This window comes from Gnatocerus cornutus, chromosome 5, assembly GCF_029298725.1.
Source record: "Gnatocerus cornutus isolate USDA-ARS CGAHR chromosome 5, icGnaCorn1.1, whole genome shotgun sequence".
NCBI lineage: Eukaryota > Metazoa > Arthropoda > Insecta > Coleoptera > Tenebrionidae > Gnatocerus > Gnatocerus cornutus.
The window spans coordinates 10,349,700-10,370,034 of NC_142237.1; the positions used below are offsets into that span (position 1 = coordinate 10,349,700).

Sequence of the window (20,335 nt, forward strand, 5' to 3'; positions counted from 1 at the left end):
AGATTTACTGATAGAATCTTAGTGCTCGTCGTGGTTTTTGGATAGTAAATAGTAAACAAAAAAGACCGGCTGCGAATCTTAGTTAGAACGGGCCGACAAAGAAAAAGCGGCAATGGAATCAGCAGGTTAAGAAAATGGATTAAAACAGATTAGTGTGGAAGATGTTGGAAAGAAATTTTGAAGTTTTGTTGTTGAAAACCTAACTAGTGATATTTGTGAGGTGTCGTTTTAATGTTTATTTACATACCTACCGTAGTTTGTAAATAAGCACTCTGTTTTTTATACGGTCGTGGATTCATATAATGACGATTTTAGCAAACACAAAAATTTCATGACTAAAACATTATTTGGTCGATATCCCGCGTATTTATAAAGCAATTTTACGCAGAATTTCACGTAGAATTTAAAAAGGTAAGACTCGTTAAGATCGATCCACAAATAACTGAGTAATGAGCAATCAAAATTTCGGATATTGAATTTTGAGTTGGAAATTTGATTTCGTCAAATTAAACTTTATTACTAAAAAAAGTATATCAAATTTCTGCGGTCTGCAAACTAACCTGTATCTACTTATTGTTATATGAATAAATAGATTGCAGAATAATTTAATCTTTTATTTTTATTCTTAGCACTTCAAAAGCTGCATTATTTAAAATAGATACCTAAAGAAAATTTCCAATACCGAACAATAACAAAAACATCATTTCATACAACTTCATGAATAACGTTTACACAAAATTCGCCAATGTTTATTTTATCATACAAATGATACAAAACCTGTATAAAAAGTAATTTGACCTATAAACCTTTTCGTTCTGCACCATTTCAGTTTATACTTGGAACAACAAAAATACCGTCTGGTTGATAAAAAACATTTTGAGCTCTAGCACTTCTCAGTCCTTGGATTTATCATTATTTGAATAGAAAAAAATGTAACAAAACTGCATTAATTTATTGCTTAAATTGTCTAAACTATAAAGAATATTCAACGATATAGCAATGATACCTATACTACTAGTCAGTCGAAAAAATATCTAATACTAGAATCTCCTCATATTGGCGTGTTTATCTATCACAAGTCGGTAAGTTAACCGGGAAGAAGACATTCAACTCGATAAGTGACGCGAAAGCCAGAAATCCAATGTACATGAAAAGACACGTCAGTCCCACTTTCCAGTTCAGCCTGAAATCGAGAAAGTTCGAAAACTTCTTTAATTATTATTAGTCATACTTACTTAAACTTATTAAACGCCACACTGAGGTAGAATAAGACTAGAGTTGACAATAAAGATATGGCGCTGTAACTCAACCCGGCAGAATTAATTTTTATGTATTCCTTCCCCGGAACTTTGGGGTAATAACCCGTTTTAATAAACCACGGTAATCCCAAACAGAGTAAAATATCGAATGTGTTCGAAGCAATCGAACTACTCAATCCCATCGATCCATATCCTTGAATAAAAGATCAACGTTAACTCTTTGGTACCTAGTTATAATTTATTTTTTACCTTGATTTGTTACTATAACACTGGAAACAGCTTCAGGCACGCTCATCCCTGCTGCTAAAAACGTTAAACCCATGACGGAGTCGGGAATATCTAATGTATCACCTAGTAAAGAATTTATGGGTTTATTTATAGTTCCTACAGCAAAAATAACTTACCTATGGCGGTAATGAGCCACGATATCATGTACGAAGTAACACCGATCCAGAAAATACACATTATGAAAGTTATAACGAAGAGACGAGGATACTTGCGGCAGTCAGGGGTGGTTAAATATAAGAGAAACGAAATGGGCCAAGTTAATACCCACCAGATTTGGCCCTTCCTGCTTTGCTCACTGGGCCATTCCCATATTTTTGTCGATTCCTCTGAATTACGATCAATAAAGTCAAGTACACAAATTAAAATTAACAAATAATTTTACCCAAATCTTCACAGTCCTTTAAGGTAAACTCAGTTTCAAGAATCTCGTTGACTCCGTTGGTCTTCTCGCCTCTAGTCAACAGAGGAGTAGTTTCAGCAATAATTTCCTGGTAATGACCTTTTCTGCGACATTGGCTGACCAATCGATTTGCAAGCCTCATTAAAGGGTTATTGAAAAACATTACTAAAATACGAGTTTGAGGTTTCCAGATACGAGTAGTTAATTTCACTTACTCAAAATATAAATGACGTAGACTAAAATCAATGAAAATGCTTCGTACAAGTAGATCTTGCCATCTCTCAAGAAACTAACGAGAAGGATAACTGAAACTCCATACATCATGCTATCTCGACTAATGGGCCACCATTCCAGATACACAACCTGTTGAAGACAGTGATGAATTTAAAGTTTGTGAGCAATGTGGTCAAGGCAAGGAAATAAACAAATTGTAGCGAAACTGGGGGCGGTTTTCGATGCTGACTGTAATTTATAAAACACCAATGATATAGTTAGCTATTTATTATTTTAGAGGGTCTGGAAAAAGAATATTAACAGAAGTTTGGGCACATTTTCCTGAAAAATTAATGCCGCCCTACTTTTCTTATTAAAATGGCTCAACCAAAGCATTATTAAGATTTTTGTATTCTCTTAGATATTTCTTTTTAAGCTGCTTCATTCTCATCTATTTCTCTTTAGACCCATGTTAAGTAATACAGGTTGTCTAGTTCAAAGTTTTCAGATCCAAAATCTTAGAAATTTACTATTTTTGAGTCGAGTATTAACTCTAGCAAATTGCAAAATTGTAACACGCAAAACACAAATTTTAGAATTTTTTTTTGGAGACCAAGCAAGAATTTCCAACATCCTTCATTAAAATTCGTAATTTTGGTAATATTAGTGCAACAGCAATTAAATTTGCGGAAGTTACTATTTATGAGTTGTGTATTAACTCTACCAAACTGCAAAATTGTAGATCTAAAGACACAAATTTTAGAAATTCTAAATTTTGAAGCAAAAAAAAATTTCAGAAATCCTTCACCAAAATTCCTAATTTTGATAATTTTAATGCTACAACTCCGAAATTTTGGGAAGTTACTGTTTTTTGCAAATTGCAAAATTTTTAAACGAAAGACACAAATTTTAGAAATATTTCTTTTAGAGACCAAGCAAGAATTTCCAACATCCTTTATTAAAATTCGTAATTTTGGTAATTCAATGAAATTTGCGAAACTTACTATATTTGAGTCGTGCATTAACTCTACCAAATTGTAAAAGTATAAACCGAAAGACACAAATTTTAGAAATTAAAAATTTTGAGGCAAAAAAAAATTTCCAAGATCTATCACCAAAATTCCTAATTTTGGTAATTTTATTGCTACAGCTATAAAATTTTGGAAAGTTACTATTTTTTGGTCATGTATTACGTCTATCAAGTTGCAAAATTGTAAACCAAAAAACACAAATTTTAGAATTTTTTTTTTGAGATTAAGCAAGAATTTACAACATCCCTCATTAAAATTCGTAGTTTTAGTAATTTAATTGCTACAGCAATAAAATTTGGGGAAGTTTCTATTTTTGAGTTGTGTATTAACTCCTCCAAATTGCAAAAATGTAGAGCAAAAGACGCAAATTTCAAAATTATAAATATTGAGACGAAGAAAAAATTTTGAATATCCTTCACCAAAATTCTTAATTTTGATCATTTTAATGCTACAGCTATAAAATTTTGGGATGTTACTGTTTTTGAACTTTATATTAACTTTACCAAATTGCAAAATTGTAAAACGAAAAACACAAACTTTAGGAATTTTTATTGTGGAAACCAAGCTTTTTAAAGATCATTCTACGGGTGTCTTATGCAGGGTGGAATAAAATTCTACTTTTGAAGAAAAGGGTATTGTTTGCCAAATTAATCTTTACCTATTGAGTCATCTTGGTTTTAAATTTTATTAAAATCCGTTCACAAATAACAAAGATATTGAGGTCAAAAATCTTTGGTAGAACACATGCAGGTTGGGCTTCTTTTCTTCTTTAGACTCATAGGTATTACAGCCTTTTTGGTAATTCACACAATAAAACACTTTCTGTAGTAAATTTAACCGCTTATTCTCAAGTCACACGATAGTTATACCAACAATAATTTGACTTTTTGTACAATAAAAAAGTGACAATACATTACAATAAAATTTATTCTGTAAATAAATTATTATTATTGATTTAAATTTCTAAATGTTTGATTTATATTTAAGCATTGTGACGATATGTGCATAAAAACACGCAAACGAACAAAATTAGATTAATGAATCCATCAGTCTACACTATTTATATCGTGTGGTCGTTGAATGTATTTTTAATTTATTAATACTATTATGAAAATAGAAAATCCGAATTATCCTTTCCACTGCAACTCTTACCATATTAGCAAAAAGTCCACAACATGCAGGAACAGCCAAAACGTTAAATACTGCTGAGCCCACGACGGCACCAACGCCAATATCACCCTCAGTGACGAAAGTGCCGACGCAGTTAATAAACAATTCAGGACTAGAACTGGCCATCGCCATAAAAGTCGCTCCTGCAACATCCTCCCTCATGTGTAAACCTACAATTCTCTCATTAAATTTAACAAACGAAAATGATTGAACTTACTATCACAGAATTTTTTAATAGCAGGAACAAAATAATCATCACAAACTATAGCTAGAAGTGTAAACAAATAGCATGCTAGTAATACGTGGAGAGCTATCCAACCATCCTGGCGTTGTTGCCTTGTAAAACCGTCTGAAGGGAACTCGTGGATGGCGGCGGGGGTGCAATTATAACCCTGAACGAGACCTAGGAGATGGCGGCCGCCGGCATGACTGTCTGCAACGAAAACAAAGGTTGCACTTTTTCACTTGCATAAAGTGGAAGTTTGAAAAAAAAAATCTCTTGCTCGGAAGCTTCTTCATCTGCGGAACCGCTTATTTGATTAAGGTCATATTTAAAGACTTCTTTTCTTATCTCAACAGTGTCTATTTTAAGTCAACTTCGAGTAATTTTCCAGTGACCTTAATAATCTCGCGATGGTTATTTTTCTCTTGATCTTGTAGTTTTCCAAAGACTGCTATCACCTCGATGTCAATAAACGATCAGTAAAATTGCCTAATACCACTCAGCACCTGACAATTGAAAAAAATCCCTCAATTTCCATCCAGGCAACTACGACTTCATAATAAACGTGATGACACAAACATAAAAAATCCTGATAATAATAAATTGATAATATATTTTCGGCGACTGACAAAACATGTTAGGTATTTTATGAATATTTTATTAATTAATTGTCGATTTTATCAGTTTGGGTCATTTCAAATAGCGTCATAAAATAGTCATAAAATTCGGGCGCTTCTTTGCCAAACATATTTTATCAGCCGCTTTCGGTTCTTTGTCCGCTCGGTTCTTATTATTCTAGTTGCGTTTGTGATTAAGCTGGAAGCTAATTGTTTAAAGCCTGTTAAGCTTTCACCTAGGCTATTTATAACTGGCTTTTATTATTAAGTGCTACGGACCCGTTAATGCTGAATTAATTAGCTAGCGATGTTTAAGTCAAGAGAGAAGAGGGAGCAAAATTTGATCCATAAAAAAGCATTTTATCAAATATGGATTTCCTTATTTTTGCATAGATCATTTAGTTAATTTGCAGGTCGACTTTATTTTAATTTCTTGAAAGAATTCGTAAATCGGGGGCCATTATTAAAAAGAACGAAGAGTCAGAGATTTGAAACGAAGTTAATAAAATCTAAAAATCAATAAGACATTCAACATATAATTATATTTCTTTGCATATTTTATTGATTACACAGGAATAATTTATGTACAGAGTGTGCCAGAGCCCTCGCACTTCCTTTTAATGAGAAATTCTCCATCAAAATGTGAGATTTGTAGGTTATACAAACTGTATAGTTCAAAATTTTAAATTTAAAATCTTCAGAGATTTACTATGATTGCGTCGTGTATTAACTTTAGCAAGCTGCAAAATTATAGAACAAAAAGCAAAAATTTTAGAAATTTTTCTTTTGGAGACCAAGCAAGAATTTACAACATGCTCCATTAAAATTCGTAATTTTGGTAAATTTAAAGCTACAGCAATGAAATTTTGGGAAGTTACTATTTTTAAACTATGTATTAATTTTACTAAATTTTAAAATTGTAAAACAAAAAACACAAATTTTAGATTTTTCTTTTAAAGACCAAGCAAGAATTTCTCATTAAAATTCGTAATTTTGATAATTTTAGTGCTGCAGCAATAAAATTTGTGCTAAAGTATTTATTTTTGAGTCGTCTATTAACTCTACCAACTTGCAACAATGTAGAGCAAAAGACACCAATTTTAGGAATTTTAACTTTAAAGTAAAAAAAATTCTTATTGTAAGTATTTCGGAGTTGACTGTTTCTTGTAAATTATACAAATATAAATTAATATTTGTTTATTATCAATATTGGACACTCCAAACTTCCGTAATTGATATTTAACAGAATAGGCGCGTTTGTTAATTAAATTTGAGCGGACTCGGTGAAAATTCCACTCTCGATGTTCACTCTAGGGCCATTCGTTCCAGTTTATTATATTAGGTATTATTATTTTTAGTACATTCAATAAGTTGGAACATTAATAAAAATTCTAGAGCGATTTTTTTTAATAAAAAGTCAAATAAAATTATCAGTTGAAGCAGCACAAAAAATAGATTATCGTCCCATGTTCTCGTGACCATGGTTTATTAATACACTGAGAAATAAGTGTTTATAAAATGAGTACTATTCTTGATAATAACATTTTTGAGACAATTAGCAACTCAATTCCACGTTGTATGTAAAACAGACAACTCATAATTAAACATAGTTTGTACAGAATTAAAATAATAATTATTTCAAACTATCTATGTGAACAAAGTCCCGAATGAAAATCAAATGAAAATATAGAGCTATTGTTAACTTTCCTATTTTAAATTGAACACTCTATACTTTATATGCAAAAGAACTTTAAGTGGTTCCCAAAATGTCTCACGACTGCATCTACATTAAGACAGGGCATCGTGAACCGACAATTGAAAAAAGTTTGGAAACCACTGAAGTTAGCACAATTTTGTAGATACATTTTGCGTAGAATGTATTTTTTTGGTAGCAGAGGTTACGAGATATACCTCATTTAAATAATTTCCTTATCAAAAGCAGCTTTGAAGATGATTGTAAAGTCTGGTTTATCTCAAAAATGTCGTGTACCTATCTAACCAAGTTGTCAGTGACCTTTTTAAACAACCTACGCATTCAGTGATATGCAAAACAGAGAACAACAAAGTCCAGAAGAAATTATTAATTCAACTTGCAAATCGAACTTCTCATAAATTAAACGTAATTTTTGCCCAATTTTTCCCGTTTTGTAGGATGTAGAAAATATGAAATTACTAACAGGTCGTGTATAATTTTAAATTTCCAAATGTCTTAAACTCCGTGCTAAACTTCCGCTAAATTTATTAATTTCAATACAAAAACAAACACTTTCATTCACCAGAATCTATAAATATTTTCATATCAAAATGTAACGCCCAATATACAATAGAAAAACATAAACAAGCTATATTTAACTTGTTTACATCCTGAACCGCATCAATAATGATTTTCTTACCAATCTCAAATTCCTCCTTTTGTTTGCCAGCGGCGTTTCTTGATAAAGCTCCCAAAATTGCGTAAGTAGCAGTCACCGAAACAATACAAATCACTTTAAGCCCAAGGGCCACTTTTCTAGTCCTAAGCAACATTCCCATACTTTTTCTAGTATGAGATATCAAATAATCATATAACTAATGTAATTTACCCGCTTCAAATTAAATAGAATAATTTTGTCAATTAAAGCCGAAAATTGGTTTAACCTTTAGCCACGTTAACAACTCAAAGGGTGAAATACACGTTTAAATTATCACTGAACTGATTAGATTAATTCGATGTCATTCGATGTAGGTCTGAGAAGTAAGTAAACTCTTGAGTAGTGTTTTGGTCAAATAAATACTCGAGCGTCTTGTTATCGTAAGATTACACCTAGAACCTATCAATAATGGAAAATTATTACAGAAAACATAAATAATGTGGGGACGCACAAACCAGTACAAAATATAACATAATCTTGGAAGATAAGGCTCAAAAGTGAAACGCACTTCCATGAATTCAATATGTAGTATGAAAAATATAAACATAAATTGATTCACATAGTGAACACGAGGCAGATAAAATAATAAATAATTCGTGAACATAAATTCGAAACATTTGACAAAAATCAACGCTAAAAATTAGTTTTTTGTGTTGCAAATGTTTTAATAAATCGGGGAATAGGTCAGTTACAATTAGGATAATTATTATGTAAAGTGTTGATTTATTACATACATTTGTAGGTAAATACAGATAAAATATGTAAACAAATCTGTTGTAGATGGAAAACTTTGTACAGTATTGAATACCGTGATTAAATATAATCAATCATTATGACGAATTGTCGTGAAGAAAAACATGTTTGAGTGCATTCGAGTTAATCTTTAGAATGTACTATTTCTCACTTTTGGCTATAAATGAATTATTTTTTAATAATTTATTGTTTGGTTTTAAAAGAATTACATATACTAAATTATTTTTGCCGGTAGCAGCAATTCTGTTTAACATTTATTCAAATTCATGTGATTTTATTGAATAGGAACACCAAATTGATTGCAAATTGTGCGGAAATAAAGTAATACGAGTATGTAGGCAACCAAGTATGCAGAGCTTTTGCAATATATAATTTATATTATTTAGTGAAGGATATTTTGAATTTAAAAATATTAAAAATAGAAATTAATTTAAAATTTTAAAAAAAATTTTTAAAAAAAATTAAAATTTAAAAAAATTAAAAATAGCATTCTTACTAATTTTGTAGGATTAATGAGTTTTCTTTATTGTCTATTCATTATTCTTATAAACTTCACCTGCTCAATTTGTTAAAAATGTTAATTACATAAACAAAGTTTTGTACTAGAAAAGAGGAAAGTCATTTTTCCTAATTTTTAATTGGTCTAAATGCATCAATTCCAGTTTCCACTTTAGAAGCTTAAATAACATCATTATTATAGCAACGTGAGATTTTTTTTAAAGTTGTATTTAATAATAAAAATAGGTAAAATAGCATAAAAAAACTCGTTTTATCTGTACATTTTAAAAACACTAGTCCTCGTACTAAAAATTAGGACTATTAAACTCGTTTTTTAATTACATTTTTACAAATTTAAAATCCATTTTTCTTTATTCAGAAATATTCTCGACTACATACATTTTAATTTTAAGTTTTGATTGAAGATATGGAATTGTTTAAAAGACTGTTCGGAGCCAATTAAATAAGCCCTCCAACGACCTATAAAACTCATTGCTAAGGTCAACAGTTTTCGTGATATTTTCACGAAAAAAGTGATGCCATGTTCCAAAAAAACAGTTTTTAATACAACTATTGTCGGGGTTTTTAAACTTAAAATTTTCTAAAATCTGTCTTTTGCTCTACAAGATCACATGTCTGCCAACCTGAAAAAATGTGTAAAACCTTCCAGGCTAGAGTTTCGTTAATATTTCAGAAATTCATCTATTTTGGTTCTTTACATACTCATTTCGACACTTTTAAGATGATAAATTTCCAAAAAAATTTTTTTTTAGTTTTTTGCTCTATCTATTGAATTTATTTATTATTGGTGCTTAGATTCGATATACAGGGTGTAACAGAAATAAGTACATTAAATTAAACTGGTAGTAAATCTCGATAAAGAAACAAAATTTTCCTCATCGGTTTTCCAAAATTCAAGCTCAGTTTCGTGATATTAATAATTTTAGAAATTGATTAGTTTTCAAGACAATCCCTCGAATATTGCACAAAAAAATTATTATTTGATCGATTATTTTATTGGATCGATTTCTTAGCTAATTAAATCATGCACAAAAAAATCTACAATTTGAGTCTTTCGCTTTATGATTTTGAAATTTGGTGGAGTTAATACACGACTCAAAAATAGTAACTTCCCAAAATGATCAAAATTACAAATTTTTTCTTGGACTTAAAAAATGAACATTTCTAAAATTTGAGCTTTTTGCAATTTGGTAGAGTTGGTTTACGACTCAAAATAGTAAATAGTAACTGAGATCTCCTTGTTGATAGAAATTGTAAAAGCCAGAGCTCACAACATTCCATTCTTTTGTAAGTTGTTAGTTTGATGGAGCAAAACGAATTTCCGATTGAGAATCAAAAGACAATTCTACTTTTGAACTGACTTTTCACTTTTATAGCACGATTTTTCCCCAATTTTGTTGAGTAATGGAAATATTCTTGAAATCGTCTAACACGCTCTTATAATGCAAGAAGAACATTATCGCATTATAAAATTACAATTCAACGAAGACATTCTTTAAACTTACAATAAGGGACATCATAAAAACCTAAGTCTAGGACCCTCCGTTTCCAGTCTTGATTGAATTAAATTGGTGTAAGTCACAGAACGCAAAACCATCACAAATATGTTGCTGAAGTTCACGGCCAACACCATAAAAAAACAAGAAGAAAAAAAAAGATGAAGTCTTATGTAACCTTTTGATTTTTCTTGAGGTTTCAACAGGTTGGCTCTAATTGACTCTTCTGGTTCTTCTTAGCCTGTTACAAAATTTACAGGTGTTGTGCCTTATCGAAAATGGGATTTGATTCCTCTAATTTGGCTTTTTCTCCATTTTCGTTCCTTTCCCGGAATAAAGCTTAAAAGTAGTTCCAATTGGCGATAAAATTCGGTTGGCAAACGTAAATATGTTTAAATGATCGTTGTGAATGCAGATAGGTCGGTTGTTTACGATCTAATCGTAGCATCGACAATAAGCCAGTTGGAGTACAATACAACAACAGCAGTGACATTAGCAAGTGCCCAATATTAGAGTCCAGTCGAGCAGATGATTGTCACCAACAGTAGTGTAATAAGAGGGGCGGGGGTCAAATCAGTGAGTGAAGAGTCGCAGCAGGAACAACATGGACTTCGAAACGTTGGCATCAGGTAAATACTCACCCCTAGACTAAAGCACGTGCGTTCTCGCCCCACTGCGAAAATCGAAAAGTGATTTGTTATGTTACGATTGTGAACAGTGAACTGAATTAACTCGTTTAAAATTCTTTATATTAAGTGGATGATTGGCGGAGTACTTACAAGAGGCTGCGTCTTTCATTTCAATGCCTACCTCGGGAACAGCGGCTAAAAAAGGAACAGACCAATTAAAGCAGTTAACGTGACCGTCGCGACGTAAACAGCAAGTGCATGAAAATCGAAGTGTTTTCACAAACTTCCGGACGAAGCGTCCAGAAGCTTACCTTCGGTGGGGCCGGCTGAAAGAGGTTATGAGAAAATTAACAGAATTGCTTCCGCTCGAATTAACTCCTTAATACAAAGTGATCACGCTCTGCGTGGCACTTTGAGAAACAGGCGCATTCAGGATACGACGAATATCAAACGTTTATATCGTTAAAATTGTATCACACATCGCCATCCAAGCTTCACATAAACTTATAGAAAAAAGTGTTTATTTATTATTTATTTACAATATTTATTGCAAAAATTCAACTTAAAGAATGAGAAGTGCAATTAGTTTGAGGTTTGTTCGTGCTAATGTCTTTAGTTTGTAATATAATTTACTGTTTTAATACATAATTAATAATTATATAATTATAGAAAGAGCAGTATAAAAAAATGTTCAAGACTCTTGCGAAAAGCTCATAGCGAAAGCTTGCTCACACGTTGCCCGTTTCGCCACGAGATCTTTTCAGCGTTTGTACTGTAAATAACTATTTTAGGCATAAATTAAAAAAAAATAAAATAAATAAAACGTGTTAAATGTCTAGCGATTGCACTTTTTATGTAAAACAGATTAATTCATTCATTTTTAATCCTTTAAACTAATGACAATCTAAAATTCCCAGTAAAGGTTTTACTCGTATAATGAGCCAAATTGCAAAATAAATGTTCTATTTCTGCATTATTGAATTCTCTTGGTATTTTAATGAATTCCGTTCCCCACAATAGAAAGTTTTATATTTCGCGAATTATTAAGGATTTTGATCATTCATTAGCAGGTAAAAACCTCAATGTTCCGTCCACAATTAATGGAAAAAGTTCTTTTAAAACACTGCACCCCGATATTCATTATTGTGAAGTATCCTTTTCACAAATTCGTCGATTTTCAGTTCTCGCTCGTAACTTTTTCTGGAGTTCTCTGCTTTCAATATAGAACTTTACAATAATTAGTTCCAACGAACACACCCTAATCAAAGTAAGCGCTCGAACGAAACTCATCTAAATATTCCGTGTAGCAACAAATCGCATCAACTATTTTAATTCCCCATTTATTAGCAAGTCAAAATCCTCACAAATGTAGCTTCACAAATTACGCTTAGCTAGGGAAATTATACGTTGTTATCCTATTCCGCATGCACACATTTCGCTTTACATATTGTCGGCAGCGCGAAGAGATTAACAACCTTGTCTTAGTCAGATTAGCAAACCAGTCCAAAAACTCGATCATAGAAATTCAATTTTCTGTCATCTGCAAAACTACTGTTCACGAACACGCTTCGGAAAATTAAAACAAATATTAGGTACATGTGCTGAAGCATAAACCGGCAATTGCTTTGTTACGTAATTGGCAGCACTCGATGTTTGAAGAGGAAATACGACAAAAGCGCTTGGCTTAAGCAAATTGGTTCGATGTGTACGGATTGTAATTGAAGGTCCGAAAAAATTCGTGGAGGATTTTTTAAGATAGTTCATGATAACGCGAACGTGCTGGGCTCTTAATTGGAACTTCCGCCATCGTGATGGCTTGCAATAAAATGCAAAAAAAAATTATGTGCTTATGACTCACTATAACGCAGGAATGAGTAAGAATCGCCAAATTGTAAAAATATTCATGTTCAAATTGACCAAAATAATATATTTTAAATTTTATTTTTAGTTATGATCAAATTTATCGAAAAACCACACTTTTATGGACATTCCGATTACAATTTTTAAAAGTTAAAGAAATTTTTTTCCAAAAAAGTCTTAACCTGAGAGGAAAAATAGGCTTCGAGCTCAGAATTAAGAAACAATTCTACTTTAGAAATAATTTTCTACTGCTCCAATAAGTTTCTATTAGGGACATTTCCCTAGAATGATTAAGTTGGTGAAATGTCATTCAAGTGATAACTGTCAACAAATGCTTTATATTTATTAGACCAATTTCATAGATTTGACAAGCAATTGACAGAAGTACCAACTCACAAAATAGAAAAACACCGAGTCAGAAAAATGTTTTAAAGACACATTAGTTGGCAAAGTATTAGTTGGCAACCAATCCTGCAGAGAAAAAAATGAAATAAAGAAAACTATTAAACGATGACATTTATTAAATTCAACATAAGGAAGTTGTAATTTTATTGCATAATTATGATTATTCCGATTGTGTTTGTTTGCGGGTGACGCAATGAATTTTCTCAGCACTCACCTCCTTTAACATCAGCTTCTCAGAATTGCCATCACAGATTTTATTTTCCCTTAATTCAATTAATGTTAATTAGTTAAATCTCCAAAACGGTTTTCCACAAGTTCACGGATCCTATAAATGCGTTTTAACTAATTTAAATTCCTGCTTATTCTCTCCTGCAACCAACACTGATTGCAATTAGTGCAACAAACGGTTACACAAGTTCTCGTACATATGTGTGTTTTGTTAGCTACTCACAGTCTTGAATTCTGTGTCGTCCTTGTACATGCAATTAAATTTCTGACTTGAAGTGGGATTTCCCTCAAACTTCATCTTCAAATTCATTTGCACCAATCCTGTCTTGACAGAAATAATGATAAAAAACCTTACTTAATGCAATTCTTCTGCGGTTCTGGTCACTGTATTTTGCGGCATTTCGTGATGAAAAAGTGATCATATTCCACGTTTTTCTTCAACAATGGCTTTCACCTGCCCTAAATAATTTTTGCAAATGCAGCAGTCATTGATTTTGCAGTACAAACGGTGCTCATCGCCGCTGTAAAAGTATTTTAGCGCCATTTAGAGTTGACTTTTTATTTAACCTTACATGCAATACCAGTGAAAATTATGAAAACGAATACTTATGCTTTACATGAGCAGTGATCCGGAACGGCTTCTTGTTTAATTAGCGGGATTAAGTGTGATCAGAGGGTGCAACAACGTGACTAGAAATGAGTAAGTGCAAAATTTGTTGTGGCATAATTACATTAAAATCTGTAGGAAAGTGTAAGCGCTGTTGGGATAAATTTTTGTTGTTGCGCAAGACGTAATTCTCATTAATTGATTCCATTTAATTGCTGTTGTTTGCGATAAAAAATAATTTAACTTTGGCGGAGGTACTAAAATATTGTGTTTATGTTCTTATTTAAACAGGAAAATTTCATCAAAGTTTAAATCTCAAAAGAACAGCGAAAAAACAAGCTTTAATTAGCTGTTAACTTTAATAAAAAATAATTTTGATGACAAGAATCTGTTGTCCAAAGTTTCCAATTAAAGATGATAATAATAATGAAAACTTATTTCAACAACTTTGGCAATACAGATCATTAAGGATGGTAACAAATCAATTGTTATAATTAAAACAAGTCGAAGTTTTTAATTACTCCTAATTGGTAAGATCTCTTTAAGATTTTTATTATGTATATGTAAATTTTCCTGCTGAGACTTTACCAACGTACAGAGGAGCAGTTTGAAAAATCAGCAGGATTTAAAAGAGATAAGTTAGATAACTGTAATAAATACATGTCAATTTTGAGTAATAGATGGCTTACAAGCAACTGTCAAGTTTTTCAGTAATCGCATAAAATAATAATGAAATTCCTGCTAATCTGGACTAAAATAACAATAACTGTATATTGCCGATTTTCCTGCAATTTTGGTGACAATTTGACAAATGCGGCAGTTCTTGTTTGGCATTCCGCAAGAATCGTAGAACTCGCTCTGCTGAACAACCAATCACAGAGCCGCATTTTAAATTTGGCGCTTTCAAAAATTCTCCGCAGGAAAAATGAACTCTAGAACTAAGTATACAAGGTGGCCCATCCAAAACTTTTTAGTTCGAGCTCAATATCTTTGTTATTCCTGAACGGATTTTAATAAAATTTGAAACAAACATTACTGAATTCGTGAGGCTTAATTTAACATTAATTAAATTATTTCAACGTTAACGTTTCACTTTTAACCATCTTTGAAAGAGGTAAACTTATTCAGAACGTTTACTATAATGTTAGGTATAAAAAATTACATCCATCTTCCAAAAATTAGCTGGATCCTTGTTTTTGTTTAAGAAATTTAGTCGATTTTGCCAATAAAAGTTTCAATCAACCGTTGAATCTTGATAAAAACTGGTATATTTCTAGATTTCCAGCTCTACTTTGCGAATCAAACCCAGAAAACAGCTAGAATAGAGAAAAAATCGTCATTTAGCATCAAAATAAGCGGATTTCTCTACGAATTTTGCAGATTTCGTGAAAGTTTTAGCTGTTTTCTAAAATCGATTTAAATTTATTTTAGATAATTTAAATTTAGACAAATAAAATTATTTTTTTTAAGAAGTAGGTGTCGTCTGACCGAGTTGAATGGAGTCAAAAAAATTAAAAAGTTCTGAACTTCAAAGGTACAATTACTCTCCTAACAAGCGCCTGAAAGTAATATTTTGTCGTTTTACGTCTTTAAATTGGTCACGCTATTCCCAATTGACGGAATTTCCTCCAGACATAATCTGTAACCCTAATTAAGTCGGTGGCGAGGTACCATCAAGCGGAGTAATAATCCGATAATTTAATTTAACTCGTGACTCTTTAACTGCAAGTTCAACTCTATTGAGAGGTCATATCATAAATGTAATCAGTATAGAAAATATCGTCTGCTTGACAATGCTAAAAGCTAAAGGTAATCAAATCAAACAGGGTAAACTACGTTCTCTTTGTGACCATAAATTAGAGAGTTTGTTGAAAAATAAACTTGCTCCCGATTGTTCCATTTACGAAGCTACGATAGCTATACCTCATGTTGGAAACGTAAATTACGAGTTTAACAATGCCGGACGCTCCTATTTGTTTACTACAGAGTTCCTGCAATCCATGCCATGACAATAGAAAAAAACGACGTCATTCCTTTATTCTAACGTTTTGCAATTTTAGCGACGCTTGTGCGTGCTCTATTTCATAATGAATTTAAATCACACGTAGCACCCCAAAACCGACAAGTTTATCTGAAATTCCTGTCGCGTTCTATTAGGAATGGATTCACTTACCTTCATAATTAGTTTTGTATAGGTAATAAATTATTATAATTCAGTTTGTTCCCTACACGTGGAAACATTCTCAAAACAGTTGAAAATGCAGAATGTTGGATAAATCGATTGAGACTTCCATTAAATGCAGCACTTTATTGTAATTTATTAGAGCGATAGTGATCAAGCGAACAGCTGCACCAAGTTTTCCAAAATATGGGAAAATTACTGATTTTATCAAGATGCGATTTGCATCGCATAATCACGACCAAAAGTGCAGCGAGGCCACAGCGGAAAATGGAAATTTAGTAATTAGATTGTTGTTAAAAAGTGCGTAATTTTTCAACACTAATAAAGTTAGTTTTCTCTACTGGGAAGCATTAGAAAACTGCATACGTGCACAGATAGCAATTCTAATTCTAATTTGCCATTACGATTAAACCTGTTGATCTCATTATGTTTTTAGCTCCGCCAAAAATGAAGAGCAAGAAATTTTTCTTTAGAGAATTATTCTGTTTCATTTTCCGACATAACTTAAATTAACCAGACGGAATAATTTTAATTTAGTCTTTTGCCGTAGGACTTAATTGTACGCCACCTGCCATTGATGATTTCCCCCGGGATTTCTTCACTGAAGAAGAAAGACAAGGTGGCGCAGTAGTGGTGCATGTCATCGTATCCCTCTACCTCTTCGTCGCTTTGGCCGTAGTCTGTGATAAATTTTTTGTACCAGCAGTAGAAAAAATATGCCATGGTAATAAGAGGATTGAATAAAATGGGTCGTAAACACTTCTTTTTATTTAGCGCTAAATATGTCGGCGGATGTCGCTGGAGCGACATTCATGGCCGCCGCAACATCTGCCCCCGAACTCTTCGTGAACGTGATCGGCACGTTCATTACAGAAGGCGATATTGGGGTTGGCACGATCGTAGGATCTGCAGTTTTCAACATCCTAGCAGTTGCCGCCTGCTGTGGCATAGGCGCAGGGATGGTGAGGAGTTTCTAAACAATCTGATTTACTTTAACGCGTTTTCCCACAGTGTGGAGTTAAAGTTGTACCGTTGGATTGGTGGCCGCTGACGAGAGATTGCTTGGCTTATGGAATAACAGTTTCCATCCTCATCTGCATCATCCACGATGAAAGAGTTGAGTGGTACGAAGCCCTAACTTTAGTACTCCTCTACACCGTTTATATTCTCATTATGTATTTTGACAAGTCCATCCAGAGATGCGCAAGAGGTAAGAGTACAAAAACGAAGGTAGTACACCAATGCACACTTCTTCTAGGTGGGTTAAGAAATGCACGAAGGTCACTTGATTCTCCTAAAGCACAAACTCTAGGTGAGTGATCTGTAGAGACACCATCACCTGCAGGTTTTCTTATCACTGTGAAAATACAAGAGAATGGTTCTAAATGTTTGTTCCCAGAGGCAGCTGAGGCTCACTTACCACTCCAACCGTCAAAAGAAAAGGAAATTACGCAAATCAAAAACACTGATAACCACAACGTTGTTGAAGGAGCTGCGCGCGTATCAGAACCCATTCATATCATTGTACCAGCACATCTAAATGGTTCTATAAAAGTGTCATCAGAAGATTCACCGGAGAGCGAAGAAATCAAAAATAAGACGGAGTCTGCAGCGGTGGTCGAGGAGGAACGACACAGTTTGTGGAAGTGGCCTGCTGGGCGCAGTACTTTCACAAAGGTAATACCAAAAAGTATTATTTCTTAACTGATTGTATTGTCCGCAGATAACTTGGATTATTACCTGGCCTATTCATCTAATCTTCCTCTTTACAATCCCTGATTGCGAAAAGCCCAGATTTAAGAAATGGTTCCCACTGACCTTCATCATGTGCATCGTTTGGATTGGATCTTTGTCTTACGTTGTAGCTTGGATGATCACCATCATTGGTAAAACAAACATCTTCCGGAGCTCTGGAATAAACAATACCGGTATGTTTTAGGGGATACTTTAAAAATCCCGGACTCCGTCATGGGCATCACCTTTTTAGCTGCTGGTACAAGCATTCCAGAGGCAGTGTCCAGCGTGATCGTAGCAAAGCAAGGTAGGTATTGCTTGAACCAGCGTCCAACGAAACTAAATTTTTTCTTCAGGTCATGGTTCCATGGGAATCAGTAATTCTATAGGTTCCAACACTTTTGATATTCTTCTTTGTTTGGGTCTACCATGGTTTATTAAAGCCACTTTTATGCCGACTATTGCAGGAAAACATTGGGTAAGTTGTTCGTTTAAAATTGTTGAAATTTAATTTTTTTCTTCCTCAGGTGGGGATTAATTCCGCTGGTATTGAATACAGCGCAATCAGCCTGTTATCCTCCCTTTTATTGCTTTATCTCGTCTTCGCAGTGAACAAATTTCGATTAGACCGAAAAGTGGGTCGGATTTGTTTGCTAATGTATGCAGTTTTCCTTATTCTAGCAAGTCTCATCGAGCTTAACGCCTTCTTCAGAGTAAATTTACCTACCTGTGGACGGTGAAGTTTATTAGTGGACGTGTGTGTTAGGCAGTATATCAGTGAAGATTTATATTTTTTACATAAATTTTATTTTAATACAGTTTAATAGATAGTAAATTGTGATTTCCTTTTTTAAATACTCTCGATTGATCTGTTAGGGCGTGTCAGATCTCAAAGGATATTTTGTTAGAGAGTATAATGAAGGGAATGTAGAGTTTTGTAGTTCACAGTTTTCATCACCATTCATGTTTATACTAAGTTATTAATGTAACGTTGACCTGTACATAGACCCAACCTCTGAATTATTTAAAGTGTTTATCTAGCAGTCATAAGAATAGACATTTTTTAAGTCCTGTTATTTTATTTTATTAAATACAATATGTACAGAAAAATTGTTTTATTGACCGCCTAAATTATTAAATTATAATATTTATCCCATCTATTATTTCTTTTTTTTTAATGTACACTAGCGCCCTCTTTATTTAGGAACCGTTGCGTGAACGTGCATGGTAACCTTTAGTAGTAGTCTCAGATGGACTTTAGCGATCTGTCAAACTGAAGTCCAAGAGCTGTCAATGTCACCGCAAATGTGAGGTTATGTCTTACGTTTGTTTACTTTAATTCGCCACCAAAAATACAAAATAATGCCTCTCCCAAGCGCCTTAGCGGCAAAATTGGCCAAAAGGGGGCTTTTCCTTGGTAAGTACTGCTCACTAATTATTTATAATAATCATAAAAAACGTTGTAGCGAAAAAATCGCAAGATCAAACAAAAAAATCCAATTACAAGGGTTGGTCGACATGTCCCAACAAAAGTAACATTTTCCACGAGTGCACATATTGGTGTGAAACCCATTGGAAAGGTGTTTTAACGCCGGATCCACGTTATATGCGGAATATGCAGAAATTGCTCTTTAAGTTTCCTCTTCCAAATAACTGGACTGAGGTTTTTGATAAAGGATTGTAAGTAGTTAAACTCAAGTTGAAACTCGACTTTAGACATTATAATTCAGGGGGCGATATTATTACTGGAATATGGAAAATGACTTAGTTTCATGGCTGCCACCAAGACACCCCAAATCAATTAAAACCATCAGCGCTGCAAAACTCCGGGAAAAACGCGTCTTGGCTGCCGAAAACGAATCTAAAATTGCCGAAAAAGGAGACAAAGACGTGGATAAAGATGACCATGACTCTGATGATGACGATAGAAGCTACCACAAACACGATAAAAGAGATCGGGATAGAGATAGAGACGATAGAAGACATAGAAGAGAAGACCGACATGGACGAAAAAGACGAAGGGACGATATAATTGACCCAATGGATCCAGCAGCGTATTCTGATATTCCTCAAGGGACATGGAGTGATGGCTTGGAGAATAATAAATCTAGAGCAGACAGCACCGCTTCTGGAGTTCTGTACCAACAGAGACCATATCCAGCCCCTGGAGAAGTCCTAGCCAGCAATAAGGAAAAAAATAAAAAGAAATAATTGTATTATCAATATACCACAATCATAAAAGCAGAGTTTGTTTTTTTTGACAACTACTTTTATTTACAAAAAAGTGGTAACAGATATTGAGTTTTATAC

General features: G+C 33.1%; 3 protein-coding genes and 1 long non-coding RNA gene across 5 annotated transcripts; 2 read left to right on the plus strand and 2 right to left on the minus strand.

The window, feature by feature from the left end:
• Positions 1 to 937: 937 nt before the first annotated feature.
• Positions 938 to 7,953, minus strand: LOC148174339 (sodium/potassium/calcium exchanger 4-like). Its single transcript, XM_088035655.1, has 9 exons — positions 7,595 to 7,953; positions 4,579 to 4,794; positions 4,344 to 4,531; positions 2,163 to 2,310; positions 1,930 to 2,112; positions 1,664 to 1,873; positions 1,509 to 1,610; positions 1,236 to 1,452; positions 938 to 1,183 (listed from the first exon to the last, which is right to left on the minus strand). Exons 1-9 carry the CDS (start codon positions 7,731 to 7,733, stop codon positions 1,066 to 1,068), a joined length of 1,521 nt encoding a protein of 506 aa, XP_087891781.1. The 5' UTR covers positions 7,734 to 7,953; the 3' UTR covers positions 938 to 1,065.
• A 2,872-nt stretch (positions 7,954 to 10,825) lies between these two features.
• On the plus strand, positions 10,826 to 19,135 carry zyd (sodium/potassium/calcium exchanger zydeco). 2 transcript variants are annotated; one of them, XM_088037047.1, is made up of 10 exons: positions 10,826 to 11,009; positions 16,842 to 17,015; positions 17,066 to 17,253; positions 17,303 to 17,501; positions 17,550 to 17,603; positions 17,691 to 17,968; positions 18,015 to 18,177; positions 18,231 to 18,332; positions 18,382 to 18,503; positions 18,553 to 19,135. In XM_088037047.1, the coding sequence occupies exons 1-10, from the start codon at positions 10,985 to 10,987 to the stop codon at positions 18,763 to 18,765; spliced, it is 1,518 nt and encodes a 505-aa protein (XP_087893173.1). In that variant the 5' UTR covers positions 10,826 to 10,984; the 3' UTR covers positions 18,766 to 19,135. The 2 variants fall into 2 exon arrangements, with proteins under 2 accessions (XP_087893173.1, XP_087893174.1); XM_088037048.1 differs by lacking the exon at positions 10,826 to 11,009 and adding an exon at positions 13,955 to 14,202.
• On the minus strand, positions 10,977 to 13,870 carry LOC148174341 (uncharacterized). Its single transcript, XR_015770170.1, has 3 exons — positions 13,489 to 13,870; positions 11,160 to 11,204; positions 10,977 to 11,053 (listed from the first exon to the last, which is right to left on the minus strand). It is a non-coding gene; the product is annotated as an uncharacterized LOC148174341 (long non-coding RNA).
• Positions 19,136 to 19,282: 147 nt separating the features above from the next.
• On the plus strand, positions 19,283 to 20,269 carry PQBP1 (poly-glutamine tract binding protein 1). Its single transcript, XM_088036581.1, has 3 exons — positions 19,283 to 19,442; positions 19,492 to 19,705; positions 19,756 to 20,269. The coding sequence occupies exons 1-3, from the start codon at positions 19,388 to 19,390 to the stop codon at positions 20,234 to 20,236; spliced, it is 750 nt and encodes a 249-aa protein (XP_087892707.1). The 5' UTR covers positions 19,283 to 19,387; the 3' UTR covers positions 20,237 to 20,269.
• The last annotated feature ends 66 nt before the right edge of the window (positions 20,270 to 20,335 follow it).